Source organism: Bombina bombina, unplaced genomic scaffold, assembly GCF_027579735.1.
Source record: "Bombina bombina isolate aBomBom1 unplaced genomic scaffold, aBomBom1.pri scaffold_594, whole genome shotgun sequence".
Classification (NCBI taxonomy): Eukaryota; Metazoa; Chordata; class Amphibia; order Anura; family Bombinatoridae; genus Bombina; species Bombina bombina.
In genome coordinates, this window is record NW_026511710.1 from 239,704 (window position 1) to 260,000 (window position 20,297).

The following is a 20,297-nucleotide window of genomic DNA, read 5'->3' on the forward strand; positions in this document are numbered from 1 at the left end:
CAGAGTACGATTTACCTTATTGTCAGGTGTGTCTATACTGCTTATATAATTAGCATCAATAAAGAGCTCCGATTCCTCCTGAGATTCTGCTGTCTTTTCATGGGGTTCAGCTTTTGCTAAATCAAATCTGCACAAGAGACTGTGCAAAAGGTTTAAGTAGAGGCTGATGAGACTTGCACCTGTACCTTTTTTAAACTGAAAAAAAGGAAAAAATATTAGTAACACCTCAAACCATTTAGCACTTAAACGTGTAACTAACTTTATATAAACACTTTTGTTTTTATTTCAATAAATGTATTAAAGCAGTGGTTGCCAACCAGTGGTCCGTAGACCACTGGTGGTCCATGAGAAGATGTTGGTGGTCCTTGACACCATCAAGCAGGAATTATTCTCCCCTGATGGTGTTACCTCCATCGTGCCGCAACTCCCTACAGTACCTGGCAGGACATCAGTGAAAACCGATGGAGGAGGAGTTAAATTACAATTTCCCTACGAACGCTGCGTAGTACTGCACCAATTGCGTAAATAGATTGTATTTTTAACTCATCCCACCCGGCACGCAGCTCAGAGGAAGATGCTTCCATTCTAAAGCCAGCAGAAGTTGGTATAGTCTTGGCTTGAAAAAGTGGAATTAAAGTATATAAAAAAGAAAATCTTTAAAAAAACAGAATTTATGTTTACCTGATAAATTACTTTCTCCAACGGTGTGTCCGGTCCACGGCGTCATCCTTACTTGTGGGATATTCTCTTCCCCAACAGGAAATGGCAAAGAGCCCAGCAAAGCTGGTCACATGATCCCTCCTAGGCTCCGCCTTCCCCAGTCATTCGACCGACGTAAAGGAGGAATATTTGCATAGGAGAAATCATATGATACCGTGGTGACTGTAGTTAAAGAAAATAAATTATCAGACCTGATTAAAAAACCAGGGCGGGCCGTGGACCGGACACACCGTTGGAGAAAGTAATTTATCAGGTAAACATAAATTCTGTTTTCTCCAACATAGGTGTGTCCGGTCCACGGCGTCATCCTTACTTGTGGGAACCAATACCAAAGCTTTAGGACACGGATGAAGGGAGGGAGCAAATCAGGTCACCTAGATGGAAGGCATCACGGCTTGCAAAACCTTTCTCCCAAAAATAGCCTCAGAAGAAGCAAAAGTATCAAATTTGTAAAATTTAGTAAAAGTGTGCAGTGAAGACCAAGTCGCTGCCTTACATATCTGATCAACAGAAGCCTCGTTCTTGAAGGCCCATGTGGAAGCCACAGCCCTAGTGGAATGAGCTGTGATTCTTTCAGGAGGCTGCCGTCCGGCAGTCTCGTAAGCCAATCTGATGATGCTTTTAAGCCAAAAAGAGAGAGAGGTAGAAGTTGCTTTTTGACCTCTCCTTTTACCAGAATAAACAACAAACAAGGAAGATGTTTGTCTGAAATCCTTTGTAGCATCTAAATAGAATTTTAGAGCACGAACTACGTCCAAATTGTGCAACAAACGTTCCTTCTTTGAAACTGGATTCGGACACAAAGAAGGCACGACTATCTCCTGGTTAATGTTTTTGTTAGAAACAACTTTCTAGCAGAAGAAATTGCAACCAAAAACAAAACTTTCCAAGATAATAACTTAATATCAACGGAATGTAAGGGTTCAAACGGAACCCCCTGAAGAACTGAAAGAACTAAATTGAGACTCCAAGGAGGAGTCAAAGGTTTGTAAACAGGCTTGATTCTAACCAGAGCCTGAACAAAGGCTTGAACATCTGGCACAGCTGCCAGCTTTTTGTGAAGTAACACAGACAAGGCAGAAATCTGTCCCTTCAAGGAACTTGCAGATAATCCTTTCTCCAAACCTTCTTGAAGAAAGGATAGAATCTTAGGAATTTTTATCTTGTCCCAAGGGAATCCTTTAGATTCACACCAACAGATATATTTTTTCCATATTTTGTGGTAGATTTTTCTAGTTACAGGCTTTCTGGCCTGAACAAGAGTATCAATGACAGAATCTGAGAACCCTCGCTTTGATAAGATCAAGCGTTCAATCCCCAAGCAGTCAGTTGGAGTGAGACCAGATTCGGATGTTCGAACGGACCTTGAACAAGAAGGTCCCGTCTCAAAGGTAGCTTCCATGGTGGAGCCGATGACATATTCACCAGGTCTGCATACCAAGTCCTGCGTGGCCACGCAGGAGCTATCAAGATCACCGATGCCCTCTCCTGATTGATCCTGGCTACCAGCCTGGGGATGAGAGGAAACGGCGGGAATACATAAGCTAGTTTGAAGGTCCAAGGTGCTACTAGTGCATCTACTAGAGTCGCCTTGGGATCCCTGGATCTGGACCCGTAGCAAGGAACCTTGAAGTTCTGACGAGAGGCCATCAGATCCATGTCTGGAATGCCCCACAACTGAGTAATTTGGGCAAAGATTTCCGGATGGAGTTCCCACTCCCCCGGATGAAATGTCTGACGACTCAGAAAATCCGCTTCCCAATTTTCCACTCCTGGGATGTGGATTGCAGACAAGTGGCAGGAGTGAGTCTCCGCCCATTGAATGATTTTGGTCACTTCTTCCATCGCCAGGGAACTCCTTGTTCCCCCCTGATGGTTGATGTACGCAACAGTCGTCATGTTGTCTGATTGAAACCGTATGAATTTGGCCTTTGCTAGCTGAGGCCAAGCCTTGAGAGCATTGAATATCGCTCTCAGTTCCAGAATATTTATCGGGAGAAGAGATTCTTCCCGAGACCAAAGACCCTGAGCTTTCAGGGGTCCCCAGACCGCGCCCCAGCCCACCAGACTGGCGTCGGTCGTGACAATGACCCACTCTGGTCTGCGGAAGCTCATCCCCTGTGACAGGTTGTCCAGGGACAGCCACCAACGGAGTGAATCTCTGGTCCTCTGATCTACTTGTATCGTCGGAGACAAGTCTGTATAATCCCCATTCCACTGACTGAGCATGCACAGTTGTAATGGTCTTAGATGAATTTGCGCAAAAGGAACTATGTCCATTGCCGCTACCATCAAACCTATTACTTCCATGCACTGCGCTATGGAAGGAAGAGGAACAGAATGAAGTATTTGACAAGAGTTTAGAAGTTTTGATTTTCTGGCCTCTGTCAGAAAAATCCTCATTTCTAAGGAGTCTATTATTGTTCCCAAGAAGGGAACCCTTGTTGACGGAGATAGAGAACTTTTTTCTACGTTCACTTTCCACCCGTGAGATCTGAGAAAGGCCAGGACAATGTCCGTGTGAGCCTTTGCTTGTGGAAGGGACGACGCTTGAATCAGAATGTCGTCCAAGTAAGGTACTACTGCAATGCCCCTTGGTCTTAGCACCGCTAGAAGGGACCCTAGCACCTTTGTGAAAATTCTTGGAGCAGTGGCTAATCCGAACGGAAGTGCCACAAACTGGTAATGCTTGTCCAGAAATGCGAACCTTAGGAACCAATGATGTTCCTTGTGGATAGGAATATGTAGATACGCATCCTTTAAATCCACCGTGGTCATGAATTGACCTTCCTGGATGGAAGGAAGAATTGTTCGAATGGTTTCCATTTTGAACGATGGAACCTTGAGAAACTTGTTTAGGATCTTGAGATCTAAGATTGGTCTGAATGTTCCCTCTTTTTTGGGAACTACGAACAGATTGGAGTAGAACCCCATCCCTTGTTCTCCTAATGGAACAGGATGAATCACTCCCATTTTTAACAGGTCTTCTACACAATGTAAGAATGCCTGTTTTTTTATGTGGTCTGAAGACAATTGAGACCTGTGGAACCTCCCCCTCGGGGGAAGCCCCTTGAATTCCAGAAGATAACCTTGGGAGACTATTTCTAGCGCCCAAGGATCCAGAACATCTCTTGCCCAAGCCTGAGCGAAGAGAGAGAGTCTGCCCCCCACCAGATCCGGTCCCGGATCGGGGGCCAACATCTCATGCTGTCTTGGTAGCAGTGGCAGGTTTCTTGGCCTGCTTACCTTTGTTCCAGCCTTGCATTGGCCTCCAGGCTGGCTTGGCTTGAGAAGTATTACCCTCTTGCTTAGAGGACGTAGCACTTGGGGCTGGTCCGTTTCTGCGAAAGGGACGAAAATTAGGTTTATTTTTGGCCTTGAAAGACCTATCCTGAGGAAGGGCGTGGCCCTTGCCCCCAGTGATATCAGAAATAATCTCTTTCAAGTCAGGGCCAAACAGCGTTTTCCCCTTGAAAGGAATGTTAAGCAATTTGTTCTTGGAAGACGCATCCGCTGACCAAGATTTTAGCCAAAGCGCTCTGCGCGCCACAATAGCAAACCCAGAATTTTTCGCCGCTAATCTAGCCAATTGCAAAGTGGCGTCTAGGGTGAAAGAGTTAGCCAATTTGAGAGCATGAATTCTGTCCAAAATCTCCTCATAAGAAGAATCTATATTGAGCGCCTTTTCTAGTTCATCGAACCAGAAACACGCTGCTGTAGTGACAGGAACAATGCATGAAATTGGTTGTAAAAGGTAACCTTGCTGAACAAACATCTTTTTAAGCAAACCCTCTAATTTTTTATCCATAGGATCTTTGAAAGCACAACTATCTTCTATGGGTATAGTGGTGCGTTTGTTTAGAGTAGAAACCGCCCCCTCGACCTTGGGGACTGTCTGCCATAAGTCCTTTCTGGGGTCGACCATAGGAAACAATTTCTTAAATATAGGGGGAGGGACGAAAGGTATGCCGGGCCTTTCCCATTCTTTGTTTACAATGTCCGCCACCCGCTTGGGTATAGGAAAAGCTTCGGGGGGCCCCGGGACCTCTAGGAACTTGTCCATTTTACATAATTTCTCTGGAATGACCAAATTCTCACAATCATCCAGAGTAGATAACACCTCCTTAAGCAGGGCGCGGAGATGTTCCAATTTAAATTTGAATGTAATTACATCAGGTTCAGCTTGTTGAGAAATTTTCCCTGAATCTGAAATTTCTCCCTCAGACAAAACCTCCCTGGCCCCCTCAGATTGGTGTAGGGGCACTTCAGAACCAATATCATCAGCGTCCTCATGCTCTTCAGTATTTTCTAAAACAGAGCAGTCGCGCTTTCGCTGATAAGTGGGCATTTTGGCTAAAATGTTTTTGATAGAATTATCCATTACAGCCGTTAATTGTTGCAAAGTAAGGAGTATTGGCGCACTAGATGTACTAGGGGCCTCCTGTGTGGGCAAGACTGGTGTAGACGAAGGAGGGGATGATGCAGTACCATGCTTACTCCCCTCACTTGAGGAATCATCTTGGGCATCATTTTCTCTAAATTTTGTGTCACATAAATCACATCTATTTAAATGAGAAGGAACCTTGGCTTCCCCACATACAGAACACAGTCTATCTGGTAGTTCAGACATGTTAAACAGGCATAAACTTGATAACAAAGTACAAAAAAAGTTTTAAAATAAAACCGTTACTGTCACTTTAAATTTTAAACTGAACACACTTTATTACTGCAAATGTGAAAAAGTATGAAGGAATTGTTCAAAATTCACCAAAATTTCACCACAGTGTCTTAAAGCCTTAAAAGTATTGCACACCAAATTTGAAAGCTTTAACTCTTAAAATAACGGAACCGGAGCCGTTTTTATATTTAACCCCTTTACAGTCCCTGGTATCTGCTTTGCTGAGATCCAACCAAGCCCAAAGGGGAATACGATACCAAATGACGCCTTCAGAAAGTCTTTTCTATGTATCAGAGCTCCTCACACATGCATCTGCATGTCATGCTTCCCAAAAACAAGTGCGCAATACCGGCGCGAAAATGAGGCTCTGCCTATGATTAGGGAAAGCCCCTAGAGAATAAGGTGTCCAATACAGTGCCTGCCGGTTATTTTACATAATTCCCAAGAATAAAATAATTCCTCAAAGCTATGAAGTATTAAAATGTGCTTATATATCAATTGTTTTAGCCCAGAAAATGTCTACAGTCTTAAAAGCCCTTGTGAAGCCCTTTTTTTTTTCTTATGTAATAAAAATGGCTTACCGGATCCCATAGGGAAAATGACAGCTTCCAGCATTACATCGCCTTGTTAGAAATGTGTCATACCTCAAGCAGCAAAAAGTCTGCTCACTGTTTCCCCCAACTGAAGTTAATTCCTCTCAACAGTCCTGTGTGGAAACAGCCATCGATTTTAGTAACGGTTGCTAAAATAATTTTCCTCTTACAAACAGAAATCTTCATCACCTTTCTGTTTCAGAGTAAATAGTACATACCAGCACTATTTTAAAATAACAAACTCTTGATTGAATAATAAAAACTACAGTTAAACACCAAAAAACTCTAAGCCATCTCCGTGGAGATGTTGCCTGTACAACGGCAAAGAGAATGACTGGGGAAGGCGGAGCCTAGGAGGGATCATGTGACCAGCTTTGCTGGGCTCTTTGCCATTTCCTGTTGGGGAAGAGAATATCCCACAAGTAAGGATGACGCCGTGGACCGGACACACCTATGTTGGAGAAAAAACTCTCTTATATTTCATTTATTTTATTCCCTTTACTTGTCTCTTTGGAGTAGTTTTCCTAATTCCTTCAGATGGACAACTTATATCACTGTTTGTCTTCCTCCCCTCCATATTCTTTTTTTTATTAAATAGTAATTATTTTTCATTCGAATAATTTTATTCCACCTGACTTCCAGTAATTGCCATCCAGCAGATCAGTCATATCCCACCAGTATTATAGTAATCGCCAGTAACATCAGTCGTGGTTAGCACACATCCATATTAAGAGCTCTCTGATATAAACTTAATTTATTACTCCAATGTCTGTCCATGATCATAAGTAGTTTTGAATAATTCCTAACTGGGGAGGTAATTTGGAAGTCTTATGGTCCTTTTAAACATAATTATTTTGTTCCCACTTTCTGCCTCTCTGTTTCCAGCTCAAAAGTTGGCACTCACCCTTCATCTGTCATTTGGAAGTATTCTCTTAGTTCTGTCATTCAATTAGTTAATTCCAAAAAATAATTCTTAAAAATGTGTAAATATATACATAATGTAAACTTAGCTGTGGTTATACTAGTTATGTACAGTATGTGTGTGTATGTGTATATATATATATATATATATATATATATATATATATATATATATATACACATACATATATATACACATACATATATATATATATATATATATATATATATATATATATATATATATATATATATATATATATATACACACACACACACACACATACAAGCATACACCTATACATTATAGAGGTTTGTATCTTTAAAAAAAAAAAATCATGTTAGTGGTCCACGAGATTCAAAATTGTGAGTTTAGTGGTCCCTGAGGTCTGAAAAATCAGTAAAATGATTTTTGTTGGCATATATTTTATATCTAAATGGGGCATTTTGAAAGTTTTCTTGTTGTTGTTTTTTTAATATTATAAAATGCAAGTTCCTGTACTGAAAAAAGATAAAGCCATGGGAGTTTCAACTAGTGAGCAATCAGCCCTTAAAGGGACACTCAAAATGAAACTTTTAAGATTCAGATAGAGCATGCAACTTTCCAAATAACTCCCATTAACAAAATGAGCAGTCTTTATATTTACACTTTTTGAGTCACCAGCTCCTACTAAGCATGTGCAAGAATTCACAGAACATACAAATATGCATTTTTGATTGGCTGATGGCTGTCACATGATACAGGGGGACTGGAAATTTAGCTAATTGTATACAGGCATAAATTTTCAAAATCAAAAACAGAATTTATGTTTACCTGATAAATTACTTTCTCCAACGGTGTGTCCGGTCCACGGCGTCATCCTTACTTGTGGGATATTCTCCTCCCCAACAGGAAATGGCAAAGAGCCCAGCAAAGCTGGTCACATGATCCCTCCTAGGCTCCGCCTACCCCAGTCATTCGACCGACGTAAAGGAGGAATATTTGCATAGGAGAAATCATATGATACCGTGGTGACTGTAGTTAAAGAAAATAAATTATCAGACCTGATTAAAAAACCAGGGCGGGCTGTGGACCGGACACACCGTTGGAGAAAGTAATTTATCAGGTAAACATAAATTCTGTTTTCTCCAACATAGGTGTGTCCGGTCCACGGCGTCATCCTTACTTGTGGGAACCAATACCAAAGCTTTAGGACACGGATGAAGGGAGGGAGCAAATCAGGTCACCTAGATGGAAGGCACCACGGCTTGCAAAACCTTTCTCCCAAAAATAGCTTCAGAAGAAGCAAAAGTATCAAATTTGTAAAATTTAGTAAAAGTGTGCAGTGAAGACCAAGTCGCTGCCTTACATATCTGATCAACAGAAGCCTCGTTCTTGAAGGCCCATGTGGAAGCCACAGCCCTAGTGGAATGAGCTGTGATTCTTTCAGGAGGCTGCCGTCCGGCAGTCTCGTAAGCCAATTTGATGATGCTTTTAATCCAAAAAGAGAGAGAGGTAGAAGTTGCTTTTTGACCTCTCCTTTTACCAGAATAAACAACAAACAAAGAAGATGTTTGTCTAAAATCCTTTGTAGCATCTAAATAGAATTTTAGAGCACGAACTACATCCAAATTGTGCAACAAACGTTCCTTCTTTGAAACTGGATTCGGACACAAAGAAGGCACGACTATCTCCTGGTTAATGTTTTTGTTAGAAACAACTTTCGGAAGAAAAGCAGGTTTAGTATGTAAAACCACCTTATCTGCATGGAACACCAGATAAGGAGGAGAACACTGCAGAGCAGATAATTCTGAAACTCTTCTAGCAGAAGAAATTGCAACCAAAAACAAAACTTTCCAAGATAATAACTTAATATCAACGGAATGTAAGGGTTCAAACGGAACCCCCTGAAGAACTGAAAGAACTAAATTGAGACTCCAAGGAGGAGTCAAAGGTTTGTAAACAGGCTTGATTCTAACCAGAGCCTGAACAAAGGCTTGAACATCTGGCACAGCTGCCAGCTTTTTGTGAAGTAACACAGACAAGGCAGAAATCTGTCCCTTCAAAGAACTTGCAGATAATCCTTTCTCCAAACCTTCTTGAAGAAAGGATAGAATCTTAGGAATTTTTACCTTGTCCCAAGGGAATCCTTTAGATTCACACCAACAGATATATTTTTTCCATATTTTGTGGTAGATTTTTCTAGTTACAGGCTTTCTGGCCTGAACAAGAGTATCAATGACAGAATCTGAGAACCCTCGCTTTGATAAGATCAAGCGTTCAATCTCCAAACAGTCAGTTGGAGTGAGACCAGATTCGGATGTTCGAACGGACCTTGAACAAGAAGGTCTCGTCTCAAAGGTAGCTTCCATGGTGGAGCCGATGACATATTCACCAGGTCTGCATACCAAGTCCTGCGTGGCCACGCAGGAGCTATCAAGATCACCGATGCCCTCTCCTGATTGATCCTGGCTACCAGCCTGGGGATGAGGGGAAACGGCGGGAATACATAAGCTAGTTTGAAGGTCCAAGGTGCTACTAGTGCATCTACTAGAGTCGCCTTGGGATCCCTGGATCTGGACCCGTAGCAAGGAACCTTGAAGTTCTGACGAGAGGCCATCAGATCCATGTCTGGAATGCCCCACAATTGAGTAATTTGGGCAAAGATTTCCGGATGGAGTTCCCACTCCCCCGGATGAAATGTCTGACGACTCAGAAAATCCGCTTCCCAATTTTCCACTCCTGGGATGTGGATTGCAGACAAGTGGCAGGAGTGAGTCTCCGCCCATTGAATGATTTTGGTCACTTCTTCCATCGCCAGGGAACTCCTTGTTCCCCCCTGATGGTTGACGTACGCCACAGTCGTCATGTTGTCTGATTGAAACCGTATGAACTTGGCCTTTGCTAGCTGAGGCCAAGCCTTGAGAGCATTGAATATCGCTCTTAGTTCCAGAATATTTATCGGGAGAAGAGATTCTTCCCGAGACCAAAGACCCTGAGCTTTCAGGGGTCCCCAGACCGCGCCCCAGCCCACCAGACTGGCGTCGGTCGTGACAATGACCCACTCTGGTCTGCGGAAGCTCATCCCCTGTGACAGGTTGTCCAGGGACAGCCACCAACGGAGTGAATCTCTGGTCCTCTGATCTACTTGTATCGTCGGAGACAAGTCTGTATAGTCCCCATTCCACTGACTGAGCATGCACAGTTGTAATGGTCTTAGATGAATCCGCGCAAAAGGAACTATGTCCATTGCCGCTACCATCAAACCTATTACTTCCATGCACTGCGCTATGGAAGGAAGAGGAACGGAATGAAGTATTTGACAAGAGTTTAGAAGTTTTGATTTTCTGGCCTCTGTCAGAAAAATCCTCATTTCTAAGGAGTTAAACACTAAAAAACTCTAAGCCATCTCCGTGGAGATGTTGCCTGTACAACGGCAAAGAGAATGACTGGGGTAGGCGGAGCCTAGGAGGGATCATGTGACAAGCTTTGCTGGGCTCTTTGCCATTTCCTGTTGGGGAGGAGAATATCCCACAAGTAAGGATGACGCCGTGGACCGGACACACCTATGTTGGAGAAATAACTAACTTAAAGGGACATAATACTCATATGCAAAATCACTTGAAACTGATGCATTATAACTGTAAAAAGCTGACAGGAAAATATCAACTGAGCATCTCTATGTAAAAAAGGAAGATATTTTACCTCACAATCTCCTCAGCTCAGCAGGTTAAGTTCTGTGTAAAAAGTTATACTCAGCTGCTGCCCAGCTGCAGGTAAAAAAAAATATTTTTTAAAAAATGAAGAAATGAACAGCATCAACAGTGCTGAGGTCATGAACTCTTTTACTGTGATCTCGTGAGATTTCACTTAACTCATGAGATTTCATTGTAAACTTCCTTACACTGAATAGGGAAATAAGATGATAATGCATGAGGCTCAATCCTTTGGCTGTCCCGGGACAGACATACTGATATGCTGCTTAGAAGTCCTTTACAATTTGATGTGGCTACTGAGAAACTTTTGAGGTAAAATATCTTTCTTTTTTACATAGAGATGTTCAGGTGATATTTGCCATTAAGCTTTTTACAGCTATACTGCATCACTTTCAAGTGTTTAAACATTGGGTATTATGGCCCTTTAACAAGCAAAAAAAAAAAAACATAATTTATGCTTACCTGATAAATTCCTTTCTTCTGTTGTGTGATCAGTCCACGGGTCATCATTACTTCTGGGATATAACTCCTCCCCAACAGGAAATGCAAGAGGATTCACCCAGCAGAGCTGCATATAGCTCCTCCCCTCTACGTCAGTCCCAGTCATTCGACCAAGAATCAACGAGAAAGGAGTAACCAAGGGTGAAGTGGTGACTGGAGTATAATTTAAAAGATATCTACCTGCCTTAAAACAGGGCGGGCCGTGGACTGATCACACAACAGAAGAAAGGAATTTATCAGGTAAGCATAAATTATGTTTTCTTCTGTTATGTGTGATCAGTCCACGGGTCATCATTACTTCTGGGATACCAATACCAAAGCAAAAGTACACGGATGACGGGAGGGATAGGCAGGCTCATTATATAGAAGGAACCACTGCCTGAAGAACCTTTCTCCCAAAAATAGCCTCCGAAGAAGCAAAAGTGTCAAATTTGTAAAATTTGGAAAAAGTATGAAGCGAAGACCAAGTTGCAGCCTTGCAAATCTGTTCAACAGAGGCCTCATTCTTAAAGGCCCAAGTGGAAGCCACAGCTCTAGTGGAGTGAGCTGTAATTCTTTCAGGAGGCTGCTGTCCAGCAGTCTCATAGGCTAAACGTATTATGCTACGAAGCCAAAAAGAGAGAGAGGTAGCAGAAGCTTTTTGACCTCTCCTCTGTCCAGAGTAAACGACAAACAAGGAAGAAGTTTGGCGAAAATCTTTAGTTGCCTGCAAGTAGAACTTGAGGGCACGAACTACATCCAGATTGTGTAGAAGACGTTCCTTCTTTGAAGAAGGATTTGGACACAAGGATGGTACAACAATCTCTTGATTGATGTTCCTGTTAGTGACTACCTTAGGTAAGAACCCAGGTTTAGTACGCAAAACTACCTTGTCTGAGTGAAAAATCAGATAAGGGGAATCACAATGTAAGGCTGATAGCTCAGAGACTCTTCGAGCCGAGGAAATAGCCATTAAAAACAGAACTTTCCAAGATAACATCTTTATATCAATGGAATGAAGGGGTTCAAACGGAACACCCTGTAAAACGTTAAGAACTAAGTTTAAACTCCATGGTGGAGCAACAGCTTTAAATACAGGCTTGATCCTAGCTAAAGCCTGACAAAAGGACTGGACATCTGGATTTTCTGACAGACGTCTGTGTAACAAGATGGACAGAGCTGAAATCTGTCCCTTTAATGAACTAGCTGATAAACCCTTTTCTAAACCTTCTTGTAGAAAAGACAATATCCTAGCGATCCTAACCTTACTCCAGGAGTAACCTTTGGATTCGCACCAGTATAGGTATTTCCGCCATATTTTATGGTAAATCCTTCTGGTAACAGGCTTCCTAGCCTGAATCAGGGTATCAATAACCGACTCAGAAAAACCACGTTTTGATAAAATCAAGCGTTCAATTTCCAAGCAGTCAGCTTCAGAGAAGTTAGATTTTGATGTTTGAATGGACCCTGTATCAGAAGGTCCTGTCTTAGAGGTAGAGACCAAGGCGGACAGGATGACATGTCCACCAGATCTGCATACCAAGTCCTGCGTGGCCATGCAGGTGCTATTAGAATTACTGATGCTCTCTCCTGTTTGATTTTGGCAATCAATCGAGGAAGCAGCGGGAAGGGTGGAAACACATAAGCCATCCTGAAGTTCCAAGGTGCTGTCAAAGCATCTATCAGAACTGCTCCCGGATCCCTGGATCTGGACCCGTAGCGAGGAAGTTTGGCGTTCTGGCGAGACGCCATGAGATCTATCTCTGGTTTGCCCCAACGTCGAAGTATTTGGGCAAAGATCTCCGGATGAAGTTCCCACTCCCCCGGATGAAAAGTCTGGCGACTCAAGAAATCCGCCTCCCAGTTCTCCACTCCCGGGATGTGGATTGCTGACAGGTGGCAAGAGTGAGACTCTGCCCAGCGAATTATCTTTGATACTTCCATCATTGCTAGGGAGCTTCTTGTCCCTCCCTGATGGTTGATGTAAGCTACAGTCGTGATGTTGTCCGACTGAAACCTGATGAACCCCCGAGTTGTTAACTGGGGCCAAGCCAGAAGGGCATTGAGAACTGCTCTCAATTCCAGAATGTTTATTGGAAGGAGACTCTCCTCCTGATTCCATAGTCCCTGAGCCTTCAGAGAATTCCAGACAGCGCCCCAACCTAGTAGGCTGGCGTCTGTTGTTACAATTGTCCAGTCTGGCCTGCTGAATGGCATCCCCCTGGACAGGTGTGGCCGATGAAGCCACCATAGAAGAGAATTTCTGGTCTCTTGATTCAGATTCAGAGTAGGGGACAAATCTGAGTAATCCCCATTCCACTGACTTAGCATGCATAATTGCAGCGGTCTGAGGTGTAGGCGTGCAAAAGGTACTATGTCCATTGCCGCTACCATTAAGCCGATCACCTCCATGCATTGAGCTACTGACGGGTGTTGAATGGAATGAAGGACGCGGCATGCATTTTGAAGCTTTGTTAACCTGTCTTCTGTCAGGTAAATCTTCATTTCTACAGAATCTATAAGAGTCCCCAAGAATGGAACTCTTGTGAGAGGAAAAAGAGAACTCTTCTTTTCGTTCACCTTCCATCCATGCGACCTTAGAAATGCCAGAACTAACTCTGTATGAGACTTGGCAGTTTGAAAGCTTGAAGCTTGTATTAGAATGTCGTCTAGGTACGGAGCTACCGAAATCCCTCGCGGTCTTAGTACCGCTAGAAGGGCACCCAGAACCTTTGTGAAGATTCTTGGAGCCGTAGCCAGTCCGAATGGAAGAGCTACAAACTGGTAGTGCCTGTCTAAGAAGGCAAACCTTAGGTACCGGTGATGATCTTTGTGGATCGGTATGTGAAGGTAAGCATCCTTTAAATCCACTGTGGTCATGTACTGACCCTCTTGGATCATGGGTAAGATTGTCCGAATAGTTTCCATTTTGAACGATGGAACTCTTAGGAATTTGTTTAGAATCTTTAAATCTAAGATTGGCCTGAAAGTTCCCTCTTTTTGGGAACCACAAACAGGTTTGAGTAGAACCCTTGTCCTTGTTCCGATCGTGGAACCGGATGGATCACTCCCATTAATAACAGATCTTGTACGCAGCGTAGAAACGCTTCTTTCTTTATCTGGTTTGATGACAACCTTGACAGATGAAATCTCCCTCTTGGGGGAGATAATTTGAAGTCTAGAAGGTATCCCTGAGATATGATCTCTAGAGCCCAGGGATCCTGAACATCTCTTGCCCAGGCCTGGGCAAAGAGAGAGAGTCTGCCCCCCACTAGATCCGGTCCCGGATCGGGGGCTCTCGGTTCATGCTGTCTTTGGGGCAGCAGCAGGTTTCCTGGCCTGCTTGCTCTTGTTCCAGGACTGGTTAGGCTTCCAGCCTTGCCTGTAACGAGCAACAGCTCCTTCCTGTTTTGGTGCAGTGGAGGTTGATGCTGCTCCTGTTTTGAAATTCCGAAAGGGACGAAAATTAGACTGTCTAGCCTTAGCTTTGGCTTTGTCTTGAGGTAGGGCGTGGCCCTTACCACCTGTAATGTCAGCGATAATTTCTTTCAAACCGGGCCCAAATAAAGACTGCCCCTTGAAAGGTATATTAAGTAATTTGGACTTAGAAGTCACATCAGCTGACCAGGATTTTAGCCACAGCGCCCTACGTGCCTGTATGGCGAATCCTGAGTTCTTAGCCGTGAGTTTAGTTAAATGTACTACGGCCTCCGAAATGAAAGAATTAGCTAGTTTAAGGACTCTAAGCCTGTCCGTAATGTCGTCTAGCGTAGATGAACTAAGGTTCTCTTCCAGCGACTCAATCCAAAATGCTGCCGCAGCCGTAATCGGCGCGATACATGCAAGGGGTTGTAATATAAAACCTTGTTGAACAAACATTTTCTTAAGGTAACCCTCTAACTTTTTATCCATTGGATCTGAAAAAGCACAGCTATCCTCCACCGGGATAGTGGTACGCTTAGCTAAAGTAGAAACTGCTCCCTCCACCTTAGGGACCGTTTGCCATAAGTCCCTTGTGGTGGCGTCTATTGGAAACATTTTTCTAAATATCGGAGGGGGTGAGAACGGCACACCGGGTCTATCCCACTCCTTAGTAACAATTTCAGTTAGTCTCTTAGGTATAGGAAAAACGTCAGTACTCGCCGGTACCGCAAAGTATTTATCCAACCTACACAGTTTCTCTGGTATTGCAACGGTGTTACAATCGTTAAGAGCTGCTAAGACCTCCCCTAGTAATACACAGAGGTTCTCCAATTTAAATTTAAAATTTGAAATATCTGAGTCCAATTTGTTTGGATCAGAACCGTCACCCACAGAATGAAGCTCTCCGTCCTCATGCTCTGCGAGCTGTGACGCAGTATCAGACATGGCCCTAGCATTGTCAGCGCACTCTGTTCTCACCCCAGAGTGATCACGCTTGCCTCTTAGTTCTGGTAATTTAGACAAAACTTCAGTCATAACAGTAGCCATATCTTGTAATGTTATCTGTAATGGCCGCCCAGATGTACTAGGCGCCATAATATCACGCACCTCCCGGGCGGGAGATGCAGGTACTGCCGCGTGAGGCGAGTTAGTCGGCATAACTCTCCCCTCGCTGTTTGGTGAAATTTGTTCACATTGTACAGATTGACTTTTATTTAAAGTAGCATCAATACAGTTAGTACATAAATTTCTATTGGGCTCCACCTTGGCATTGGAACAAATGACACAGATATCTTCCTCTGAGTCAGACATGTTTACCACACTAGCAAAAAACTTACAACTTGGTTATAATCTTTTTTAGCAAAAAAATACTGTGCCTCAAAGAGGTACTAAACGATTAAATAACAGTTGAAATAATGAACTGAAAAACAGTTATAGCATCAAACTTTAAAACAACACAACTCTTAGCAAAGGTTTGTTCCCATTAGTAAAATAACAATAATTAAATTTGACATAAAAAGTACAAAGCAACGTTTTTTATGCACAGTCACTATAAGAATTCTCACAGCTCTGCTGAGAGAAGTTACCTCCCTTCAAAGAAGTTTGAAGACCCCTGAGATCTGTCAGAGATGAACCGGATCATGCAGGAAAAATAAAAGTGACTGACTGGAATTTTTTGATGCGTAGTAAAGAGCGCCAAAAACGGCCCCTCCCTCTCCCACACAGCAGTGAAGAGAAACGAAACTGTCACAATTACAAGCAAAAAAAACTGCCAAGTGGAAAATAATGCCCAAATATCTATTCACACAGTACCTCAGCAATGTAAACGATTCTACATTCCAGCAAAAACGTTTAACATGATAAATAGTTATTAAAAGTATTAGTGACCTTTAGCAGAGTAGTTCCGGTGAAATACCATCCCCAGAATACTGAAGTGTATACATACATGTCATTTTAACGGTATGGCAGGATTTTCTCATCAATTCCATTCAGAAAATAAAAACTGCTACATACCTCAATGCAGAATCATCTGCCCGCTGTCCCCTGATCTGAAGCCTTTACCTCCCTCAGATGGCCGAGAACAGCAATATGATCTTAACTACTCCGGTTAAAATCATAGTAAAAAACTCTGGCAGATTCTTCCTCAAACTCTGCCAGAGAAGTAATAACACGCTCCGGTGCTATTGTAAAATAACAAACTTTTGATTGAAGTCATAAAAACTAAGTATAATCACCATAGTCCTCTCACACATCCTATCTAGTCGTTGGGTGCAAGAGAATGACTGGGACTGACGTAGAGGGGAGGAGCTATATGCAGCTCTGCTGGGTGAATCCTCTTGCATTTCCTGTTGGGGAGGAGTTATATCCCAGAAGTAATGATGACCCGTGGACTGATCACACATAACAGAAGAAAACAGTGTTGTTTCATATGCATGATTGAAATTGTCGTTTACTGTCCCGTTTACCTTGCTGAAGTTGTCAACTGTGGATTTCAGGCAAAGCAGTGAGTGTTTCACAGCCAGAGGGAGCTCATCAAAAGTTAGTTTTAATACAGCATTGTTCAAAACGTCCTCTGTGTCACTCTTAGATATGTCCCTACTTGCATAGGTTTTCTTCAACAATGAAGAATATGACTCATCTTGCTGGCATTTCTCTATCATGGAATCATCACACTCCGTAAACTAGACAGTAAGAGAATGGCACACAATGGGTGAAAACAACAATATATATATATATAAACACACACACACATCTATTTATGTCTATAGCTCTCTCTGTCTATGGCCTCTATTTATCAAGCTGTCTACTTACCTGCATTCGATGGCCCCAATACGCTCGCCTAAGATCGCCTAACATAGCCACCGCAGACCTGAATACGTTCGCCAAAGCTGTCAAAAAGCCGCGCACCAAGTACAGTGCGATGAGCAGCGGACTGTTGTTAACTAACAATCATCGATCTCGCTGCTCTTCGGCTTTTTCACAGTTTTCTTGCTATACTGTCACTAAGCACCCCCACTATACTATACTGTTTACCCCCTAAACCGCCACTCTCGGACCCCACGGCAACTCTAATAAATATATTAACCCCTAAACCGCTGCTCCCGGACCGCGCCGCAACTCTAATATATTAACCCCTAAACCGCCGCTCCCGGACCCCGCCGCCACCTACATTATACCTATTAACCTCTAATCTGCCGCCCCCTATAGCACCGCCACCTACATAAAGTTATTAACCCCTATCCTGCCGATTCCGGACCCCGCCGCAACTAAATAAATTGTTTAACCCCTAAACCACCGCTCCCGGAGCCCACCGCCAACTACATTATATTTATTAACCCCTAATCTGCCCCCCCCACACCGCCGCCACTATAATAAAGTTATTAACCCCTAAACCTAAGTCTAACCCTAACACCCACTAACTTAAATATAATTTAAATACATCTAAATAAAATAACTATAATTTACTAAATTATTCCTATTTAAAACTAAATACTTACCTATAAAATAAACCCTAAAATAGCTTCAAAATAACTAATAATCTTAGGGTTTATTTTTTTATTTTACAGGCAACTTTGTATTTATTTTAACTAGGTAGAATAGTTATTAAATAGTTATTAACTATTTAATAACTACCTAGCTAAAATAAATACAAAAGTACCTGTAAAATAAATCCTTACAATTACACCTAACACTACACTATCATTAAATAAATTACCTAAACTACCTACAATTAAATACAATAAAATAAACGAAAGTACAAAAAAAAAACTAAATTACAGAAAATAAAAAAAATTACAAGAATTTTAAACTAATTACACCTAATCTTAGCCCCCTAATAAAATAAAAAGCCCACCAAAATAATAAAATTCCCTACCCTATACTAAATTACAAATAGCCCTTAAAAGGGCTTTTTGCGGGGCATTGCCCCAAAGTAATCAGCTCTTTTACCTGTAAAAAAAGAAATACAACCCCCCCCAACATTAAAACCCACCACCCACACACCCAACCCTACTATAAACCCACCCAAACTCCCCTTAAAAAAAACTAACACTAACCACCTGAAGATCACCCTACCCTGAGCAGTCTTCACCCAGCCGGGCACAAATGGACCTCCAGAGGGGCAGAAGACTTCATCCGATCCAAGCAGAAGAGGACCTCCAGATTGGCAGAAGACTTCATCCAGGCGGCATCTTCTATTTTCATCCATCCGGAGCGGGTCCATCTTCATTCCATCCGACACGGAGCATCCTCTTCCATAGACATCCTAATGAAGAATGAAGGTTCCTTTAAATGACGTCATCCAAGATGGCGTCCCTTGAATTCCGATTGGCTGATAGGATTCTATCAGTCAGTCGGAATTAAGGTAGGAAAAATCCTATTGGCTGATGCAATCAGCCAATAGGATTGAAGTTCAATCCTATTGGCTGATCCAATCAGCCAATAGGACTGAGCTTGTATTCTATTGGCTGTTCCAATCAGCCAATAGGATTTTTCCTACCTTAATTCCGATTGGCTGATAGAATCCTATCAGCCAATCGGAATTCAAGGGACGCCATCTTGGATGACGTCATTTAAAGGAACCTTCATTCTTCATTAGGATGTCTATGGAAGAGGATGCTCCGTGTCGGATGGAATGAAGATGGACCTGCTCCGCTCCGGATGGATGAAGTCTTCTGCCCATCTGGAGGTCCTCTTCTGCCCGGATCGGATGAAGACTTCTGCACCTCTGGAGGTCCACTTGTGCCCGGCTGGGTGAAGACGGCTCAAGGTAGGGTGATCTTCAAGGGGTTAGTGTTAGGATTTTTTAAGGGGGGGATTGGGTGGGTTTTAGAGTAGGGTTGGGTGTGTGGGTGGTTGGTTTTAATGTTGGGGGGGTTGTATTTCTTTTTTTCCAGGTAAAAGAGCTGATTACTTTGGGGCAATGCCCCGCAAAAAGGCCCTTTTAAGGGCTATTTGTAATTTAGTATAGGGTAGGGAATTTTATTATTTTGGGGGGCTTTTTTATTTTATTAGGGGGCTTAGATTAAGTGCAATTAGTTCAAAATTCTTGTAATTTTTTTTATTTTCTGTAATTTAGTGTTTGTTTCTTTTTGTACTTTAGTTTATTTTATTTAATTGTAATTAAGTGTAGTTAGTTTAGGGAATTAATTTAATTATAGTGTAGTGTTAGGTGTAATTGTAACTTAGGTTAGGATTTATTTTACAGGTACTTTTGTATTTATTTTAGCTAGGTAGTTATTAAATATTTAATAACTATTTAATAACTATTGTACCTAGTTAAAATAAATACAAAGTTGCCTGTAAAATAAAAATAAACCCTAAGCTAGCTACAATGTAACTATTAGTTATATCGTTGCTATCTTAGGGTTTATTTTATAGGTAAGTATTTAGTTTTAAATAGGAATAATTTAGTTAATAATAGTAAATTTATTTAGAATAATTTAAATAATATTTAACTTAGGGGCGGGTGTTATGGTTAGGGTTAGACTTAGGTTTAGGGGTTAATAAAATGAATATAGTGGCGGCGGTGTAGGGGGGGCAGATTAGGGGTTAATAAATATAATGTAGGTGGCAGCGGGGTCTGGGAGAGGTGGTTTAGGGATTAATAACTTTATTTAGTTGCGGCGGGGTCCGGGAGCGGCGGTTTAGGGGTTAATAAGTATAAAGTAGGTGGCGGCAGTGTAGGGGGGGCAGATTAGGGGTGTTTAGACTCGGGGTACATGTTAGGGTGTTAGGTGTAGACATTTCCCATAGGAATCAATGGGATATCAGGCAGCAGCGAACAT

The 20,297-nt window shown here is 42.3% G+C and overlaps 1 protein-coding gene across 1 annotated transcript in view; it reads right to left on the reverse strand.

Moving 5' to 3' along the window:
- LOC128643916 (nucleolar pre-ribosomal-associated protein 1) overlaps positions 1-20,297 on the reverse strand; it is a gene marked incomplete at its 5' end in the record, with an annotated part of 233,169 nt that overhangs the window by 176,130 nt on the left and 36,742 nt on the right. The window contains 2 exons of the mRNA XM_053696690.1: positions 16-195; positions 16,977-17,192. Of these exons, the coding sequence (XP_053552665.1) occupies positions 16-195; positions 16,977-17,192 (396 nt within the window). The remainder of the gene's footprint in view (positions 1-15; positions 196-16,976; positions 17,193-20,297) is intronic.